General features: G+C 43.5%; 1 protein-coding gene across 1 annotated transcript; it reads right to left on the bottom strand.

Moving 5' to 3' along the window:
* Positions 1–15,015: 15,015 nt before the first annotated feature.
* YOD1 (YOD1 deubiquitinase) lies at positions 15,016–21,802 on the bottom strand. Its single transcript, XM_069756280.1, has 2 exons — positions 21,536–21,802; positions 15,016–16,437 (listed from the first exon to the last, which is right to left on the bottom strand). The coding sequence occupies exons 1-2, from the start codon at positions 21,741–21,743 to the stop codon at positions 15,743–15,745; spliced, it is 903 nt and encodes a 300-aa protein (XP_069612381.1). The 5' UTR covers positions 21,744–21,802; the 3' UTR covers positions 15,016–15,742.
* Between the last annotated feature and the right edge of the window lie 309 nt (positions 21,803–22,111).

The raw sequence follows: 22,111 nt of genomic DNA on the forward strand, positions 1-22,111 counted from the left end.
TGGAAAAACGAAGACTAAGGGGTGATCTTATTTTAATGTATAAATATATGAGGGGACAGTACAAGGACCTTTCTGATGATCTTTTTAATCATAGACCTGAGACAGGGACAAGGGGGCATCCTCTACGTCTGGAGGAAAGAAGGTTTAATCATAACAACAGACGAGGATTCTTTACTGTAAGAGCAATGAGACTATGGAACTCTCTGCCGTATGATGTTGTAATGAGTGATTCATTACTTACATTTAAGAGGTGTTTGGATACCTTTCTTGAAAAGTATAATGTTACAGAGTATCTATACTAGATTCCTTGATAGGGCGTTGATCCAGGGAACTAGTCTGATTGCCGTATGTGGAGTCGGGAAGGAATTTTTTTCCCCAAAGTGGAGCTTACTATTTGCCACATGGTTTTTTTTTGCCTTCCTCTGGATCAACATGTTAGGGCATGTTAGGTTAGGCTATGGGTTGAACTAGATGGACTTAAAGTCTTCCTTCAACCTTAATAACTATGTTACTCCCTCAGCATCTTCCAAAACATTGCACTCCTTGTGACAGTACCTTGTCTCTGGCCAGGGCGATGGGTCTGAGAAAACTCTCCCAGAACTTTGCTAGTGTTCCCCTGCCTCTGCTGCATTGGAGTTGTGTTTCTCTTGCCTGTACTCCTTGGTTGTCCAATGAACTATGACATCTGCCGCCAGAATTCTCAGATGGGAATTAGTAATTCCGTAACAAAGGCCCTCAGGTACTGCACTATTTTAGTAGACCTGTCTGCCTCTGGAAGAACAGATTGAAAGTTCTCCTTGTAGCATGTGTCTAGAATTGTCATCAACCAGTAATGAGTCTCACTGAAAATTTTCATAATGCGAGGGTCACGGGTAAGGCAGTGCAACAAAGTCAGCCATGCGTGCCAGACTGCTAACAGACAAGACTTCCCTCACCAACAGGATGACTTACCATGCTGTCCTCCTCCTCCGTCCTCAGACCATCCACTCTGATTAGACGGTATGACAGTTGTGCTTGTAGTACCATCTATAGCGCATGAAAGTAGCTCCTGTTCTTCCTTCTCCTCCTCTTCCTCATTATCTACCAATCCACGCTGGGACGACATGAGGCTGGGCTGTGTGTAATCCTCCTGTATGATTCCTTGCTCCATGTTTTCATGCTCCGCCTGCAATGCATCCTTTCATTGTGAGCAGAGAGTTTTTCAGAACGCAGAGAAGCGGGATGGTGATGCTAATTAAGGCATCATCGCCACTCACCATCTTGGTGGAGTCCTCAAAGTTTTGTAGGATGGTACATATGTCTGACAGCCATGTCCACTCCCTGAGGCCTTATGTGTGGAGTCTGAACTGAATAACAAAGGCCATGTTGATACTGGTAGTCAACAACTGCCCTCTTCTCACAAATCCTTCCAACATATTCAGTGTAGAGTTCCAACGAATATGGACATCACACACCAGTCGGTGAGCAGGAAGCTGCAAACGCTGCTGGAAAGAGCTGAAAACTGCTGTTCACAAACGATCTCCATCAAACCTCACTGAGCTTGAGCTGTTTGCCAAGGAAGAAATGGGCAACAATTTCAGTCTCTCGATGTACAAAACTGATAGAGACATAACCCAACCGACTTGTAGCTGTAATGACAGCACAAGGAGGCGCAACAAAGTTTTAAGTTAAAAGGGGCCGAATAATACTGAACACCCCACTTTTCAGTTTTGAATTTCCACAAAAATTTAAAATAACCAATAAATTTCGTTCAACTTTCATAATTGTGTTCCACTTGTTGTTGATTCTTCACCAAAAATTTACATTTGGTATCTTTATGTTTGAAGCATGGTATGTGGGAAAAGGTTGAAAAGTTCCAGGGAGCTGAATACTTTCGCAAGGTACTGTAGTTTTGCTACCCTTGCTGATGCAGGCATGGCAGGTGGTGCAAATGGCCTGTTTAGGGTTATTGGCAGAGTCTTTAAAAAATAACCAGACTCGGGAAGACCTAAAAGTTGGAATGGCAACTTCTGTCATGTTGGTGTTACGGGGAACGGATGCACGTCTTCTGTCTGTGGCCACCACTGCTTATTGGGGCCTGTTGGGGTGCTATGCATCCTTCCCAATGTGTGCCGCTGTTCTCGCTCTGTATGTCCTCCTGCCAGGTTGAGTCAGTTACTTCCACATCCACACCCTGATCCTCCTCCTTTTTGGCAATTGTGCATCATCATCGTTCACCTCTTGTGACACTTTCCCAATGTCGCCTTCGTGTGACCGTGGCTGCTCAAATATTTGGGCATTGCTACATGCGATCTCATCTTGCCCCGCTTCAAGTGGACCTGCCAAAAGTCCCGAATCTATAAATGGAAAAGTGAATAGCTCTTTGGAGTGTCCAAGTGTGGAATCAGTTGTCTCCGGGCACTCGGCATGGTGGTAGGAAGGAGGATCAGGGTGAGTAATATGCAGCTCAGACTCACGGCTACTCAGACTTTACTGTGTGGAAGACATGGTGGTGGTGGCGGCAAAGTGACTGGAAACAATATCCGCTATCCAACCAACATTTTGACACTGCTCTAGGTTCAATAGTGGTGTGCTGTGGTTCCCTAGTAATTGGGACAGGAAGGTAAAGCAAGAAGATGTGGGTGTTTGTTGTGGCCCACTTTCAGCTTGCCCACGGCCTCGGCATTCACCATCACGTCCACTTCCCCATCCCTTGCCTCGCGCCTTGCCATTTTAAATGGACTACTAAAATATTTTCCCCATTCTCTACACATGGCTGATTTTGGAGCAAACTTATATGTGGAGCACCAAAATTGTAAAATATTTAGCGCATTGATATGCGATACGTGTGGCGGACAAAACACAGTGATATAGCTAACTGTAGCTAAATATTTTTTGGACAGCCAAAGTTTTATAAGACACTCAAAAAAATACTACAGTACCACAAAAAATGCCACAATTTTCTGCGCACTCAGATGTGATGCCTGGGACGGGCAAAGCCATTTAACCCCTTTCTGCCATTGGACATACTATTGCGTCCTTGTTGGGTGGGCCTTACTTCCCAAGGACGGAAGAGTACATCCAGCGCAATTAGCCACGGCTGAGTGTCAGCTATCGCAGCTGACATCTGGCACTATGTGCCAGGAGCGGTCACGGACCGCCCCCAGCACATTAACCCCCGGAACACCATGATCAAACATGATCGCAGTGTCCTGGCGGTATAAGGAAGCATCGCGTTGCTGCGAGTGTCTCTTACCTCCTCCTCGCTGCAGCAGGCCTCGGATCCAAGATGGCCACGGCATCCGGGTCCTGCAGGGAGGTGGCTTCACTGCGCCTGCTCAAAGCAGGCGCTGGGAAGCCTGGAAAAGTGCACGTCAGATCGCTGATCTGACAGTGCACAGCAAAGTGTCAGATCAGCGATCTTACACTATAACATGATGTTCCCCTGGGGCAATGTTATAGTGTAAAAAAAAAAAATAATATTCACATGTGTAAAAAAAAAAAAAAATTCCCCCCCAAAAATATATATTGTTCCTATAAATACATTTAACTAAATAAAAAAAACAATAAAAGTACACATATTTAGTATCGCAGCGTCCATAACGACCCCAGCTATAAAACTATGTAACTAGTTAACCGCTTCAGTGAACACCGTAAAAAAAAACAGGCAAAAACGCTTTATTCTCATACCGCCAAACAAAAAGTGGAATAACACGTGATCAAAAAGACTGATATAAATAACCATGGTACCGCTGAAAACGTCATCTTGTTCCGCAAAAAATGAGCCACCATACAGCATCATCAGCGAAAAAAAATAAAAAAGTTATAGTCCTCAGAATAAAGCGATGCAAAAATAATTATTTTTTCTATAAAAGTTTTTCTCATATAAAAGCGCCAAAACATAAAAAAATGATATGAGGGCTGTAATCGTACTGACCCGAAGAATAAAACTGCTTCATCAATTTTACCAAACGCGGAACGGTATAAACGCCTTCCCCAAAAGAAATAAATTAATAGCTGGTTTTTGTTCATTCTGCCTCACAAAAATCGGAATAAAAAGCGATCTAAAAATGTCAAATGCCCGAAAATGTTACCAATAAAAACGTCAACTCGTCGCACAAAAAACAAGACTTCACATGACTCTGTGGACCCAAATATGGAAAAATTATAGCTCTCAAAATGTGGTAACGCAAAAAATATTTTTTGCAATAAATAGTCTTTCAGTGTGACAGCTGCCAATCAAAAAATCCGCTAAAAAAGTAAATCAAACCCCCCTTCATCACCCCCTTAGGCCAGTTTCACATGTCAGTGGCTCCGGTACGTGAGGTGACAGTTTCCTCACGTTTCGGAGACACTGACTCACGTAGACACATTGAAATCAATGTGTCTCTGCACATGTCAGCGTGTTTTCACGGACCGTGTGTCCGTGTACAAAACACAGAGACATGTCAGTGTTCGTGGGAGCGCACGGATTACACGGACCCATTAAAGTCAATGGGTCCGTGTAAAACATGTACCGCACACTGACGCTGTCCGTGTGCCGTGCAGGAGACAGCGCTACAGTAAGCGCTGTTCCCCCCAGCGTGGTGCTCAAGCCGCCATTCATATCTTCTTTCCAGCTGGAGAGAAGATATGAAAAATCCTTTTTTTTTATTTTTCGTGTTTAAAATAAAGATCCCTGTCCCCTCCCCCCTCCCACCCCCTGTGCGCCTGCCCGCTGTTAATAAAATACCCGGCTCCCTCGCAGCGTCCTCTCAGCGCCAGCTTCTCCTGTATGAGCGGTCATGTGGTGCCGCCGATTACAGTCATGAATATAGTGGTGAAGCCACATATTCATGACTGTAATGGGCGGCACCACGTGACCGCTCATACAGGAGAAGGTGCGGCGTGGAGAGGACGCTTCGAGGGAGCCGGATGAGTATTTTAGTAACAGTGGCCAGGCGCACAGGGGTTGGGAGGGGTGTGGGGACAGGGATCTTTATTTTAAACACGAAAAAAAAAAAAAAAGGATTTTTCATATCTTCTCTCTAGCGAACGCTGCTGGAGAGAAGATATGAATGGCGGCTTCAGCACCAAATGCAGGGGACAGCGCTTACTTGTAGCGCTGTCTCCTGCACGGTCCGTGTGGTACCCAGTTGGCATACGGCTACTGCACTTGTGCCACACTGATGTTCACGGTAAGCACATGGACACGGATAATTCTGGTACCGATTTTTCCGGTACCGGAATTATCTGGATGTGTGGGACAGGCCTTAGTTAGGGAAAAATTAAAAAAATGTATTTATTTCCATTTTCCCATTAGGGTTAGGGCTAGGGTTAAGGCTACAGTTAGGGTTGGGGCTAAAGTTAGAGTTAGGATTACATTTACGGTTGGGATTAGGGTTAGGGGTGTGGTTAGAGTTACCGTTGGGATTAGGGTTAGGGGTGTGTTTGGCTTAGGGTTTCAGTTATAATTGGGGGTTTTTCACTGTTTAGGCACATCAGGGACTCTTTCAACGCAGAATTGGCTGGAATTGAGATCGGACGCCATGTCGCGTTTGGAAAGTAAAACAGTGCTCCTTCCCTTCCGAGCTCTCCCGTGTGCCCAAACAGGGGTTTACCCCAACATATGGGGGTATCAGCGTACTCAGGACAAATTGGACAACATTTGGGGTCCAATTTCTCCTGTTACCCTTGGGAAAATACAAAACTGGGTGCTAAAATATAATTTTTGTGGGAAAAAAAGATTTTATTTTCACGGCTCTGCGTTATAAACTGTAGTGAAACATTTGGGGGTTCAAAGTTCTCACAACACATCTAGAAAAGTTCCTTGGGGGGTCTAGTTTTCAATATGGGGTCACTTGTGGGGGGGGTTCTACTGTTTAGGTACATTAGGGGCTCTGCAAACGCAATGTGACGCCTGGAGACCATTCCATCTAAGTCTGCATTCCAAATGGCGCTTCTTCCCTTCCGAGCCCTCCCATGCGCCCAAACGGTGGTTCCCCCCACATATGGGGTATCGGCATACTCAGGACAAATTGGACAACAACTTTTGGGGTCCAATTTCTTCTCTTACCCTTGGGAAAATATTAGATTGGGGGCGAAAAGATAATTTTTGTGAAAAAATATGATTTTTTTATTTTTACAGCTCTGCCTTATAAACTTCTGTGAAGCACTTGGTGCTCATCACACATCTAGATAAGTTCCTTAGGGGGTCTACTTTCCAAAATGGTGTCACTTGTGGGGGGTTTCAATGTTTAGGCACATCAGTGGCTCTCCAAACGCAACATGGCATCCCATCTCAATTGCTGTCAATTTTGCATTGAAAAGTCAAACGGCGCTCCTTCCCTTCCGAGCTCTCCCATGCGCCCAAACAGTGGTTTACCCCCACATATGGGGTATCGGCATACTCAGGACAAATTGTACAACAACTTTTGGGGTCCATTTTCTCCTGTTACCCTTGGTAAAATAAAACAAATTGGAGCTGAAGTAAATTTTTTGTGAAAAAAAGTTAAATGTTCATTTTTATTTAAACATTCCAAAAATTCCTGTGAAACACCTGAAGGGTTAATAAACTTCTTGAATGTGGTTTTGAGCACCTTGAGGGGTGCAGTTTTTAGAATGGTGTCACACTTGGTTATTTTCTATCATATAGACCCTTCAAAATGACTTCAAATGAGATGTGGTCCCTAAAAAAAAAAAAAAATGGTGTTGTAGAAATGAGAAATTGCTGGTCAACTTTTAACCCTTATAACTCCCTAACAAAAAAAAATTTTGGTTCCAAAATTGTGCTGATGTAAAGTAGACATGTGGGAAATGTTACTTATTAAGTATTTTGTGTGACATACCTCTGTGATTTAATTGCATAAAAATTCAAAGTTGGAAAATTGCGAAATTTCCGTTTTTTTCCACAAATAAACGCAGGTAATATCAAAGAAATTTTACCACTATCATGAAGTACAATATGTCACGAGAAAACAATGTCAGAATCACCAGGATCCGTTGAAGCGTTCCAAAGGTATAACCTCAAAGGGACAGTGGCCAGAATTGTAAAAATTGGCCCGGTCATTAACGTGCAAACCACCCTTGGGTGTAAAGGGGTTAAAATTGCTGGATTTTCACACTGTAGTATTAAAATGATCTGGCTGTAGTCTGCATTATCAGCAAGCAAATGGAGGAAAAAAAAAAAAAAAAAGGGGGTCCGGATTGCTTTGGAATAAAAAAAAGTAAATAAATAAAATTATTGCTAGCCACTGATACCTGGAGCTAGATATATATGTAATAGGCAGCAGCAGCAGACAGTAATGGACCCTCTTGATGTAGGCAATATCTATATAGCCACGTACATTGCACTGATGTGTATATTTGCACATACACTCCCCTGCCTACCTAGCACTGCAATCTATAGACCCCGTATTTAGTTCTTACGATTGTTGGTTTAGCTGGATATGTGGATTAAACGATGGTATACCCACACTAATAAAAGCACAAATCTGACCCTATCTCAGCAGCAGCTCTCCCAACACTGTCTGATTCCGGAGCTGAATGGGCCGAGTCGGGCGGCGCCAGGTCTCTTATAGACCTTATGACGCTGTGTGGCCAGCCAATCACTGTAATACCACAACAAAGATGGCTGCGGCATTACAGTACATGGCAGACAATCCCTGCATGTTGATTAGCTCTGTAAAAAGCGCCAACCATGCAGGGTGGAGACCCAAGCTCATGCCGAGCAAACCTGGAAATGCTTGGTGCTTGCCGAGTACCGTGATGCTCAGGTGAGTAACGAGCATTACCGAGTATGCGCGCTCATCACTACTGAACATACATTTCAATAGGCCAACATTTCGGATTATAAAATCATTTTTCAAGCTGGTGTTATAAAGTATTCTAATTTACTGAGATAATGACTTTTGGGTTTTCATTGTCTGTAAGCCAAAATCATTAACATTAACAGAAATAAACACTTGAATAAATCACTCTGTTTGTAATGACTCTATATAACATATGAGTTTCACTTTTTGTAATGAAGAACTGAAAAATTTACTTTTTGATATTCTAATTTTGTGAGAAGCACTTGTACATCTTTGAAATCAGGATCTATGTGTTATGATCCGGTGACCTTGGAGCAGCATGAAAACTGTCACTGGAGTAGGTGGTAACTATACTGACCGCAAATCCTGATCTTAACACCGCAACTAGAAGTAGCCGTGGGGTGTACCTAACAAGCCCTAGACACCTCGTCACAGCCGGAGGACTAAATACCCCTAAAGATGGAAATAGGAATACTACCTTGCCTCAGAGCAGAACCCCAAAGGATAGGCAGCCCCCCACAAATATTGGCTGTGAGTAGTCAGAAAACAGGATTTAGCACAAGAGGCCACTCTAGCTAAAATAGGAAAGGATAGGACAAAGTTCAGTGCGGTCAGTATTAAAGCCCTTCCAAAAATATCCACAGCAGATTAAACAAAAAACTCCTCCATTTAACTAAAGACGTGGAACGTATATCTGCAACTCCAGAGACTACTAAACTCAGAGCAGGAATACAATAAAAAAACAAGCACACAGCTTGTGTGCCATAGAAAAAGAAACAGACACTTATCTTTGCTGAATTGGCAGCTAAGCAGGAGAAGCCAGACAGACATCCAACACTTCCCAAGAAACATTGACAACTGGAAAGGACTAATGAGTCCTGCAAATCTAAATACCCCAGTCAGAACTGCAATCAGCAGATACACCTGTCCAGGACTGCAGCCCAGAGACAACTGCATTACCAAATACAACCACCGGAGGGAGCCCAAAAGCAGAATTCACAACACTATGCCACAACCTTATGCTGCTCTCAAATGGGGTAGCAAAAACTTGATGACCGATTCCCTTTAATTAGGTCAATTCAGCTTACTTTCCCTTTCAAATGCAGGAGAAAATAGCAGAGAATGGGGGTTTTGACAGCTGCTGCTGTACACGCAACACTTGTTGTTTTTGCCTCTATGACCATATATCAATTTCCTATTATCACTTGCACTTGCATTTTGGGGCTAAAAGCAATCTAACTTGTGTCCTGTTGTTTTTCTGCTCTAATCATTTTCTTTGAGTTAAGGCTAAAACACAAACAAAAATTATTTTAGTAATAGGAAACTCGGTCTTTAGTCGTTTCCATCAGAGAAAATGTTGCATTTTATTAGCATCAGGATAGAAGTTAAACTTTAACACATCACACACATTTGGTTAAATAGTGACTTTATTTATATAAGCGCAAAACCAACACACAAAGCAGTCACCGTCTTCTGCACTTATCAAAATGTGTTCAAGGTAGGATTCATTGTCAAGCAGTTATCAAAGCAGCACCTTGGAAAAATCAGCATAGTATTACACACTGGAAATAATGGACACATGATGATGCACAAAACTCCAAATATAACATTGTATACACCATTACTTGATTATGTAAAAAAAAAAAAAAGTATAAAACTTGTGGTGGCGAATGGACACAGCTTGTTTAGAGGTGTTGATACATGAAATACAAGAGTTGCGTTTAAGGCAATGCCGTATAGACGGGTATATAGACGACATTCACAATATAGTATAGGGATCGTGTTTCATCTGATGGCATACAATTCAAGCATTGGTCAAGAAATTAAGCAGAATCGCGCCAAGATTACGATTGATGGATGAATGGATGTGGAAGATCATAGAAATTAATTTCAGTTTCCGTAACAATGTCGATTCAGGTTCAGTAAAGGATGAAGATGAAATGGGCGCTATGGTAGCACAAAACATAACCCATATACGTCCTCTCTGCGATAAGTATATGGAAATGAGATGACGGAGAGCTGTGCTCATCACCTTTTACATGCATTGACTGCTGCTATGTTGTAAGTCACATACAGAAAGCATGGGGGAAAAAAACAAAAAAAAAAACTTTATAGTGTTTTCTACATTTTATCCTTTAAAGGGTTAGCCACTGCCTGGACAGCCCCTTTTTAAATAAAGTACTCCCCCTGGTAAAATACAATCTCATCTTCCACTCCAGCTCGTTCCATCATTGAAGGCACCAGGTCTCCCATTATGGCACGCAAGCCCTGCAGCCAATCAGTGGTGTAGAGCTGCTGCACTCTCACTACTTACTCAGCCTAATAACAGCTGCTGATTGGTTGCAGAGCTCACATGGCATAACAATGTCACACGACACTTGGCATTGTTGGAACTGCGCCGGTATGTTGTTCTACAAGGAGTACTTTATTTATAAAGGGGCTGTCTAGAAACTAGACATCAAAAGGTCAACAATACATTTTGAACCCTTAAACCATTACCCTATATAAGTAGACTGTTCCAGCAGGGCTGTGAAGTCAGAGTCGGTGTCATGGAAATTGAGTAGTCGGAGGTTTGGCTTACCAACGCCACAGCCCTGTGTTCCAGCATAAAATATGCTAGACATTATGTGGAACGAATGATCTGGGAGGCGCAGCGTGCCTGAGTTATGCTCCACCATCCCCTATTGAATGTGTTTGAGGGTTCTGAGAAGATCCACATCTTCATCATTCAGGAGCCTGGTGGAGATGATCCAAGCTCATGGACTGGATTTCTTTTATAGTTAAAATATCCATCTATAAAATTGTCAAAACGTTGCATTTAGATTAATTTTCTCTTATTTGGTAAAAACTTAAATAATAAAAAAAAAATATGTAAACTCTTTCACAGTCAAGTATTGGACGAATGATTGCATCATGGGATTGGAAACCAATGGTCCAAGGAAATCCTGGCAGTTGGCTTGTCATCATGAAGTGTTTGAGAGAACACAATTTTATTCAAGTCGATAGGACTTCTAATCCCACTAGAGCACTCGCGAGTGCAGAATACAAAGGCTACACCCGGCACAGACGAGATCATGATGCTCTGGCATCAAAAGACGTTAACGAAACAGCTAGTCGTCTGGTTTTGATGCATATTGTGTAGCAGAATGGATTTAATAACGTGAAGAAACAAAGAAAAAAATATATATATCACAGTCACATAATAAGAGAACTGAAGCTGCTCAGCCTTCTATCTCAGCATGGCTTACAATACAATATACAGAAATATAGCTTATAACACAATCATGGTTGTATACAGGCAATACTCCGCGGAAGAGTGATATGATAAAAGCCACAGGAATACTATCATTCCCCCACCCATCTACTGCCATCTATGCCCACATAAAATGCCATGGATGACAGCAATGCGGCAGGAGAACATTGTGCGCTACCAGAAGTATTGCCACTTGTACAGTATAGCTGCCAGCACCTGGCAATGAGGTTGAGGGTTTTATAGCTTATATCTGAACTCCAAATAAACTGACAGTACCGGTGTACAAAACTGGAATCTGCAAACCTCGGGCGCCTCCAGGCAGCTACGTGAAGAATGTGCGAGTCATAACCTGGATGTAAGAATTGGGTCAGGATGGGCGCAATCTAAAACATGATATTTAGTACAGGATACAAGGCTTAGCCGGTCACTCCGGTTAGGTTACGTTATATGGATTGGGAAGATTGAGGACGTCGCACACTACTGCCTTGATGGCATGCTTTCTACAGTATACATACAATGTGCTGCGCTCACACACAGCAATAACACACCAGGTTTTGTAAACGTTGAAACTTTGTGCTACAGCAAAACATGTACAGAGGGGAAAATAAGTATTTTTTACACTGCCGATTTAACAAGTTTTCCCACCTACAAAGAATGGAGAGATCTGTAATTTTTATCATTGGTGCACTTCAACTGTGAGAGACAGAATCTAAAAATTAAATACAGAAAATCTCATCGTATGATTTTTCAATAATTAAGTTGCATTTTGTTGCATAACTATCTGGTCACCTACCAACCAGCAAGAATTTTGGCTCTCCCAGTCCTGTTAGTTTTAATTTAAGAAGCCCTCCTGCTCTGCACTCATTACCTGTATTAATTGCACCTGTTTGAACTTGGTACCTGTATAAAAAGACCCCTGTCCACGCAATCAATCACACTCCAACCTCTCCACCGTGGCCAAGACCAAAGAGCTGTTTAAGGACAACAGGGACAATAGTATAGACATGCACAAGGCTGGGATGGGCTACAGGACAACAGACAAGCAGATTGGTGAGAAGGCAATAACTATTGGCACAAGTTTTAGAAAATGGATGAAACACAAGATGACTGTCAATCTTACTCAGTCTGTGGCTTCATGCAAGATCTCGCCTTGTGGAGTAAGGACAATTCTGAGAAAGGTCAGGAATCAGCCAATAAACTACACTGGAGGACCTGGTCAATGACCTGAAGAGAGCTAGGACCACAATCTCAAACATTACCGTTGGTAACACACTATTCAGTCATGGACTTAAATCCTGCAGGGCATGCAAGGTCCTCCTGCTCACGCCAGGACTGTTTGAATTTCATCAATGACATCTGGATGATCCAGAAGAGGCATGAGAGGTTAGGTGGGAAGATGAGACCAAAACAAAACTTTTTGGCATCAACTGCACTTGCCGTGTTTGGAGGAAGAAGGATGAGTACAACCCCAAGAACATCGTCCCAACCATGAAGCATGTTGGGGGAAACATCATACTTTGGGGGTGCTTTTCTGTAAAGAGGAAAGGACGACTGCATCGTATTTAAGGGAGGATGGATGGGAACATGTATTATGAGATTTTGGTCAACAACCTCCTTCCCTCAGTAAGAGCACTGAAGATGGGTCATGGCTGGGTCTTCCAGCCTGACAATGACCCGAAACACACAGCAAGGGCAACTAAAGAGTGGCTCCGTAAGAAGCATTTCAAGGTCCTGGAGTGTCCTAGCAAGTCTCCAGACCTGAACCCAATAGAAAATCTTTGGACGCAGTTGAAACTCAGTGTTGCCCAGAGACAGCCCCGAAACCTGAAAGATCTGAATGGAGGAGTGGGCCAAAATCCTTGCTGCAGTGTGTGCAAACTTGGTTCAGAAACATCTGACCTCTGTAATTGCAAACAAATGTTTCAATACCAGATATTAAGTTTTGTTTTTCTATTGTATCAAATACTTTTTTTAATGCAACAAAATGCAAATTAATTACATAAAAATCATAACAGGATTTTCTAGATTTTTTTTTTTTTTAAGATTCTGCCTCTTACAGTTGAAGTGTACCTACGCTAAAAATTACAACTTCTGCATACTTTGTAGGTGGAAAAACTTGCATTATTATTTTCCCCACTGTAGGTGGCAAGACCAACCATGGACCTGAAAAAGGAGCTGTTCAACCACTAGCATGATTGGAGCTACAGTGTGTACTAATAAAGGCATGAGGCTGTAGTGAACCTGGGCTGAGGCAGCCATACACATTAGATGAACAAGGCTTAGAACAATGCTTCGTCTGGCAGCCATCTCAGCCATATCTCCCATACACATGGGCAATTATTCTGATAAGCCCTCATGTGTTCTCTCTGCGAAAGCCACCAACAGACATCGCAGCAGGTGGTATATCTCTGGGAGGGCAAAGTGATCAGTAGTCTGAAATCAGACATGCCCGTTTATATCTCCCCCAACGATAATTTGTCCGAGGTCCCCATACACAGATAGTCAGCTCAACCCATCGATATCGGCAGGTGCAACAGACATAAGCCTAATGTGTATGGGGGGCTTTGATGTAACATTGTGATCAGTTTTGCACACTCACATGCTGATTGCACCGTTGGTACTAGTGCAGCCAATGGACATGGGAGGCAGCTTATCTTCTATCAACGCTTTATGACAGATTTAGCAAGTGCCTAGAATGGTGCACAATTGTTTGCAGGATAGCCTTCATCCTTTCGGAACGAGCTCATGTACATGGAAGGAAGATGCCTTAATGGACGAGTAATGTCAAGTTATGCGATGTATGTAGATAATATATTTTGCATTTCAGTTTCTCACCATTTTTATGGTACAGAAAAGCATCATCTACCATGCATTTTTTATGCAGAGGGACACTTTTTTTTTTTTTTTTAACAATAACAGCCAATGACTATTTGGTATGACCTTGTATGACTACACGGGAGGTATTTGTCAGGAAATACGATATATATATATATATATACACACACATATACATATATATATGTAAAAAAACAAAAAAAAAAAGCAAAACATATGTTCACCCTTATGTTTCTGGGAATTTCATTAAGAAAGCACTCCCAAGACATTTTCTAAATGATCTAAATACGTGTGTAGTGCAAAAAACACTCACCGATTGCTGTCTTCCCTAGAAGTCGCTATAATAGACTTATAATGTAAAAGTGACTTCTGGCTCATACATAAATCCCGATGTGATCCGGCAAATCGGAGAGGAAGTCACGTGAAGGAGAAGACCGGAGTAGTGCACGAAACCAGAGAAATCTGCGACTGGCGAGTGTTTTATTGCATTTACACTACTCACCTATTTAGACATGCTTGGTGAAAACAAAGTTCTTGGCAGTGCTTCTTTAAAGGGCTCCTTCTCACTTGCGTGAAATTCGGCCGCGTCTCGCATGGTAACACCCGGCTCTGCCGCCGGCACTTGGGAGCGGAGCGTGCAGCTCCATGTATTGCTGTGCGGCCGCACGCTCCGCTGTGGAGTGCCGGCAGCAGAGCCAGGTTTTAACCTGCGAGACTCGGCTGTATTTCACGCAAGTGAGAAGGAGCCCTAAGCACAGGCATTTTGCAAAATACAAATGTAACACATTCTCACATTAGGACGTAAAACCCGACCGGCTGTAGTTTACATTACATTAACTGGATGGCCGCACAAACACATGTAGCATAAGCAACTCCTGATAGAGTAACCAGACATCCCACGCTGAAAAGCTCAGCCCGTCAAAACTAAGGGTCAATGTAAGGAAGGACACATTTTTAAAGTTAGTAACTTCCATGGGGGTAGCCCATTTCATCAGGCTTGGCCTTCTCCTTACGGAGGCAACGATGAGTAAGGAGATGCCAGATCTCTTATCTTCGGTGATTCTGCACTGCTCCTCTACATGCCCCATGCTATACAGATTGTCACAGTTTCATAAAATTAACAAAGTGAGCATAATTATTCCCTTTTTTCAGCCAAAATAATAATTAAAAAGAATTTATTAAATATCAGCAGCTACAAAAAAGAAACATCAGGGTACTCCAGTTCTTCGGCACTTAATTCCATCAAGTTCTTTGTTGTTACGCTTAGCTGAAATATGGTGATATAAAGGCTCATCTAGTGCAAGTGTGATGTCGGACAGCAGCTGGTTGGGCCATGAAAATGCACAAAGCGAAACAAACTCGTTTCCTAAATGTATGGGAGCCCAGCATGAGAAATGGAAAGAAGAAATCCGCAGTCCAGAAAACGGGTGGTATTCTACTTCTTAAACACTTGCAGCTAGCCGCACTATGCCAAGGGCTACCTCAAGATGACACAAAATGCAGCAGCAAAATGGTGTAATTCTGCGCATCAGATAAGGGGTGCTACGTTTATAATAGAATACTATAATTTATACATGCAACATTCCAAAATAATAAATACATAACATCTGCTCTGCTTGGAAATCATCACGGCTAGGCGAAAAGCTCAAGGACTTTGCCGTGAAACACTGATGTTGGTCGCGAGTGTTTCTGTGGACCCTTTCACACAAAAAGGCAAGACTGGGGAACGCAACGGGAGGGTATGATGCTCCTCGCAATGACACAATAAGGTAACCTGTGAAGATTCAACGGTTTTACTGCTTTTAGACCCAAGAATACATCTCTGTAACCTGGGATCAGACATATGAGGTAGCTTCCACCAATTCGACTGATAAACGAGGCGTTGTTACACCTCCCCAAAGTTGGTATGGCCGCTTTCCTTGGCGTGATCCCTTGCTGCCGACTGCCCCATTAATCCTTTCTGACAAACCATACAGCGCAGGTCAAACCTGTTAACATCTGTAAACTGTCGCTTTCGCCTGGCATCGTCAGCGAGCTCCAACGCCTGCACCAATGCTTCATCATCAGATGTGGAAAAAATGGTCAAAGGTGGCATGTCACAATCTGGAAACTGCCGCTGTAAGGGGTCGTAGTGAATGCCATCATAAATCAGCAGAACTCTTCTACTGTAGCCAGCGTCTTCCCCGAACCGATCAATCCTCACCGTCTGGGTATCCACAACGCAGATCTCACACTGGTAGAATTTGGAAAGTATTGATACTTCTATGGCACCACCCCAGGTGTCCTCTCTGCGGATCCAGGCACAATACTCCTCGTTGCTTTTACCCAGCACGGCTTCACTATAACTTGTCGGGTCACTGGCCACAATCTCAGCAATTAAACTGCGCATTTCCGGTGCACATGCTGGGTCATATACGCCTCCTTCTACAACGTAGTACACACTGGTGAAGAGGCAGGAATTGTCAGCCGGTACCACCCTCCGGAGAATCTGGGGACTTTTTGATATGGTTCGATCATTGATGCTATGTATCGAGGCAGGTGTAGGCTTATTTTTATCTTCTTCTACAATAAGAGTGTCACCTAATAAAAAGGACAGAGAGGAAAGATTAAATCTAGTACAGAAATCCAGAAAAGGGTTATCTCTACTTCATAGAACAATACATAAAGGGAATCAGTCAGGATGATCCGCATCTCCACTTCTAAACTTTCTGGTCTTGGTCACATTGCTCTCGGGGGACAAGTTCACAATGAGTTTTTTTCCAAAAGCTCAAAAACAGCAGAAACAACTTCAGGAAACTCTCCCGTTTTTTGGGAGGCTTTGGAGTTTTTTTTTTCCTAAATCCGGTATCAGATGAGAAAATGAAAAATAGTCAATTTTTCATCCAGAAAATTCTTGACTATTTTCATCCCTATTGTCATCCAATGTTATACATCAAAATTAAATGTACATGATCAAATACAATTTCCTAGGCTAATAATAATTGAAATGTATCTGTAAGAATCGGACGCTACACAGATGATCTGTATAGGGTCCAAGTAGAATTACCGTATATTTTTTTTTAAGCACCCAAGACTCAAAAGAATATTGCACATGCTGCAATTTTTTTCCCCACAAGGTCATGTGTCACACCTGTCATCACAACAGCACTATTGAATTCATATGAACAGCGTACTGGGCGCTTTTTACTCATGTCTGTATAATACACTGGTCTGAACTAGCCCTAATACGGGTTGGAAGAGTTTTTTTTCATAAAAAAGAGGTTTTTGCAGCCATTGGATTGAACGGTGCCCAGTTTGAAAAGCTTTCCTTTGGGATCCACCTCGAGGAATTGACATGCACTTTTTATTTTTTCACCAGGAGTTTAACGAAATGTCTGGGTACAAAGTACCCAGAAGAACACCTCTCAAAAGAGTATAAAAATGAAATATGTTTTATTAAGGATTACGGTAAATATTAAAAAGAAACTAACCAGAGAGTAAGTGGAACATGTAAGAGGATTCAAAAGGGGATAAAAAGAAGTAGATAAAGGTGGGAGGGGGTTTTCACAAAAAACTAAAGGGTAGCAAGGAAGTCTATATCAGACAAAGCAAAGAATACTAATGAACTTGCAAAAACCAATTCATAAATAACAGAGTGAGGCCAAATTTAACTGAATGCAACCATGAAAGGACATTGACCTGTACAAATTACCGTAACCTTTTTTAATTCAATCTAAAAGCATACGGACACAATGTCCAAAATAATAATACATATATTAACAGGCAGTCTCAGGGTGTATCCGTGGCAGAAATCACCAAGCCATTACCACAAAGTAAGTATGTGATCCCAATAGATCCCTATCTCGTCCTAAAATTTCTCCCTTCCTTGCTGCGGAGGTTGGCACCCTAATTTGTACTCCGTGGCGCCCGCGCTCAAAGTGCTTGTCCCTACTTACCCTATTGCAGCAAGACTTAAATCAGTCCATATCTATTATAATGGTAGTATAGAGCTTACGCATATTGAGGTGAAGGGACCCCACATACAGCCACCAGTGCCCTGACGCGCGTTTAGCTGTTACGCTTTCAACACACCGCTTGAGAAAGCGTAACGTGCGTTGGGGCACTTGTGGCTGTATTTAATAATAATAATAATAATAATTTTATTTATATAGCGCCAACATATTCCGCAGCGCTTTACAAATTATAGAGGGGACTTGTACAGACAATAGACATTACAGCATAACAGAAATACAGTTCAAAACAGATACCAGGAGGAGTGAGGGCCCTGCTCGCAAGCTTACAAACTATGGGATTTGGGGTCATTTCACCTCAATATGCGTAAGCTCTATACTACCATTATATTAGATATGGACTGATTTAGGCTGTGTGCACACGTAGCCGATTTTTTGCTTTTTTTTTGCGTTTTTTCGCTATAAAACCGCAAAAAAAACGCTCACATTAAGCATCTTATTTAATAGAACGCAATCCGCATTTTTTGTGCACATGCTGCATTTTTTTCCTGAGCGGATTCGCATTCCAGAAAAAAACGCATGTTCATTAAATTTCGGGATTCCGCACACCTAGGAATGCATTGATCTGCTTACTTCCCGCATGGGGCTATGCCCACCATGCGGGAAGTAAGCAGATCATGTGCAGATCATGTGCGGTTGGTACCCAGGGTGGAGGAGAGGAGACTCTCCTCCACAGACTGGGCACCATATAATTGTTAAAAAAAAAGAATTAAAATAAAAAAATCGTGATATACTCACCCTGATGGCCCCGTAGTCTTCCTGCCCCTCAGCGCTGCACGCGGCCGCTTCCGTTCCTGTAGATGGTGTGTGAAGGACCTGCGATGACGTCGCGGTCACGTGACGTCATCAAAGGTCCTGCACACACACCATCTATAGGAACGGAAGCCGCTGAGGAGATCGGCTGTTTGCGGTAGATGAGTATAACCATTTTTTTTTTTTTAATTATTTTTAACATTCTATCTTTTACTATTGATGCGGCATAGGCTGCATCAATAGTAAAAAGTTGGTCACACTTGTCAAACACTATGTTTGACAAGTGTGACCAACCTGACAAGTGCTAAGCATCTCTTAGCATCTCTGGGAACTCCTTCAAGATTGTTGGAAGACCATTTCTGGTGACTACCTCATGAAGCTCATCAAGAGAATGCCAAGAGTATGCAAAGCAGTCATCAAAGCAAAAGGTGGCTATTTTGAAGAACCTAGAATATAAGACATAATTTCAGTTGTTTCACACTTTTTTGTTAAGTATATAATTCCACATGTGTTAATTCATAGTTTTGATGCCTTCAGTGTGAAAGTACAATTTTCATAGTAATGAAAATACAGAAAAATCTTTAAATTAGAAGGTGTGTCCAAACTTTTGCTCTGTACTGTATGTCTTTTGGATATTTTTATGGTTAAAAACTAATGAATATGGATTTTTCATAGTAATTAATTTGAAGAATTTTCCAAGAGTTTGAGGATGAATTTGGAAAGTTTGTACATGGGGATGAAGCACTTCCCAAGCCCCTACATCCCCAGCTCCATGTCTTTCCTACTGCGCCCTTCTTCTGTATAACCGATAGTTCACTTGCTGGTTACACAAGCTAGTAAGTTGTCAGTCCAGGCAAAGTAGATGGGGCTGGGTGGGGAATAGAGCTGGGGAGGCAGACACTCGGGAAGTGCTTTGGTACGCCCAAAAGCACTTCAGCCTCATTTACAGGTTGATAACTACCTTTTAATCTGCATTTAGACAAGCAGATTTCTGCCCAAAAGGGAGCACTAGTTTATTATATCCAAATCAATCATTTAACGCTTATGGGTGAATAATAACGCTATGGGGACATTGCTTTGTCCCCAAGCAACAATGTGACACCAGCAATGAGGATTTTCAAGCTGACAAAAAATCCAGAGAGCAAGTTTTGTGGTATTTCCCTTCCACACAGGTAAACCATGTACCCCAATGTTATACAGAGGTAAACTCTTTATAAATGGCATTCACATACTGCGGATAAGACGCACCACGAACTACCCTATTCCTGTTACAGAAAGAGTCATTCAGATGTGGGATAAAACTGGAGAAAGTGAAGTCGTTCTACAAGAAAACATCACAAATTGTTCCTATTAGGGTTCCTATTAAGACACTGTTACGTCAATTCCAGGATATAAGGACATGCTGGAGAAATTGTGCTTTACAGACGGAAACACAAAATTTAAGATAAATTTGGCGGAGCATTTTTCAGGCCGGATTCAGGCTGACGGACACCATCATTTCACCTCTGGTGGGTGCCATTTACAAACTCAAGAAGGCACGGGCTCCCATTGTTCACAGACTCTTTGCTTGTTAGTGGTGCCAGGTATTAGACCACCAGATCTGAGATTGAGGTAATGGTCAATCTTCGTCACCCCTTACAATGGGTATGAGATTGGCGAAGATCCAGCACCCTGCACCCATCCGCTGGTTTAGGTTCTGGCAGTGATGAGATGTAAAGTGAGTAGTGCCAGAACAGGACAGCTCCGTGCATGGCATAGTGGCCGTTACAGGGTACTGCAGATCACAGGCCACTACAGGGCACATCGGGCACCCAGCTCACAGTGATGGGCCATCCATTATTAGAAGGCTCTGTGCACGGCATAGTGGCCGTTACAGGGTACTGCAGATCACAGGCCACTACAGGGCACATCGGGCACCCAGCTCACAGTGATGGGCCATCCATTATTAGAAGGCTCTGTGCACGGCATAGTGGCCGTTACAGGGTACTGCAGATCACAGGCCACTACAGGGCACATCGGGCACCCAGCTCACAGTGATGGGCCATCCATTATTAGAAGGCTCTGTGCACGGCATAGTGGCCATTACAGGGTACTGCAGACCACAGGCCACCACAGGGCACATCCGGCACCCAGCTCACAGTGATGGGCCATCCATTATTAGAAGGCTCTGTGCACGGCATAGTGGCCATTACAGGGTGCTGCAGATCACAGGGCACATCCGGCACCTGCCACTCAGCTCACAGTGATGGGCCATCCATTATTAGAAGGCTCTGTGCACGGCATAGTGGCCATTACAGGGTGCTGCAGATCACAGGGCACATCCGGCACCTGCCACTCAGCTCACAGTGATGGGCCATCCATTATTAGAAGGCTCTGTGCACGGCATAGTGGCCATTACAGGGTACTGCAGATCACAGGGCACATCCGGCACCTGCCATCCATCTCAGAGTGATGGGCCATCCATTATTATAGGGCTGGAGAATCCCTCTACTCACAGCTGGCATCACACACCAGGCACTGAAAACATTAAAGGCGTCATAGGTTGCCTAGCAGGACAAGGGTGGGCTAATAAAGGCCTGCCCCCATATACCTTGGTGCCCCCCAATACTTCCTACTATATACCCCTGTATAGGTCGCCCGCTAGAAAACAAGGTTACCGCACAGCAGATTGTTTGCACCCAGATTAACCCTACATGTCTCGCCAATTGCTATGGTAACCAGTTCGATAAGTAACACTACGGTGTATAAATCCGCAACTAAGAATTGCGCGCTCTATAACAGCAGCGCGGATTTCCCATCTGTGGGCAGCGGTTTCTGGGGAAGAATCGCAGCCAATATCCAGGATGGTCCCCAACCCCCCCACAGGGCAGATGGCACTGCTGGCACGTCACAGGGAAGGATGCACAAGCTCTCACCCGATTTGATCGGCAGATCTCGTAGTGTGGCGTCCCCATCACTGAGGTTCAGACTGGCGGGGGGGTACCCCACCATTACCCGCTGGGTGGGCCCCGGGATGCCCGTCACCCCCGTTATCTGGGCCTGCAGCTCCCGCACGCTGGACACGTCGGACAGCCCCTGCAGCAGGTGGGTGCCCTCCCGGGTCTTACAGCGGAGCCGCAGCATGGCCGGACCGCTCCACAGACGAGCAGGGCAACAATGATGGGGACGCCGGCCGGGCCCGCTGACTCATGGAGTCTCGCGAGACGTCACAATGGCGCCTGCTGACTGGAGGCCGTCGGGTTCTAGTCAGCGCTGTGTCAGCGGCTTCTGTTACCTTCTTGTGGCGCCATTATGGCCTCGTGACTGAGCTGTCCGTATATAGTGGCGTCTTGTCATTATCAGGACTGCTATGGAGAGATAGTATAACCCTTAGGCTATGTTCACACTTTGCAGAATCCACTGCGGATTTTTCCGCAGCAGAATTCCAAAATCCGCAGTGAAAACCCATCGTGGTTTTTACTGCGGATTTATCGCGGTTTTTACTGCGGTTT

This window comes from Ranitomeya imitator, chromosome 3 (assembly GCF_032444005.1).
Source record: "Ranitomeya imitator isolate aRanImi1 chromosome 3, aRanImi1.pri, whole genome shotgun sequence".
NCBI lineage: Eukaryota > Metazoa > Chordata > Amphibia > Anura > Dendrobatidae > Ranitomeya > Ranitomeya imitator.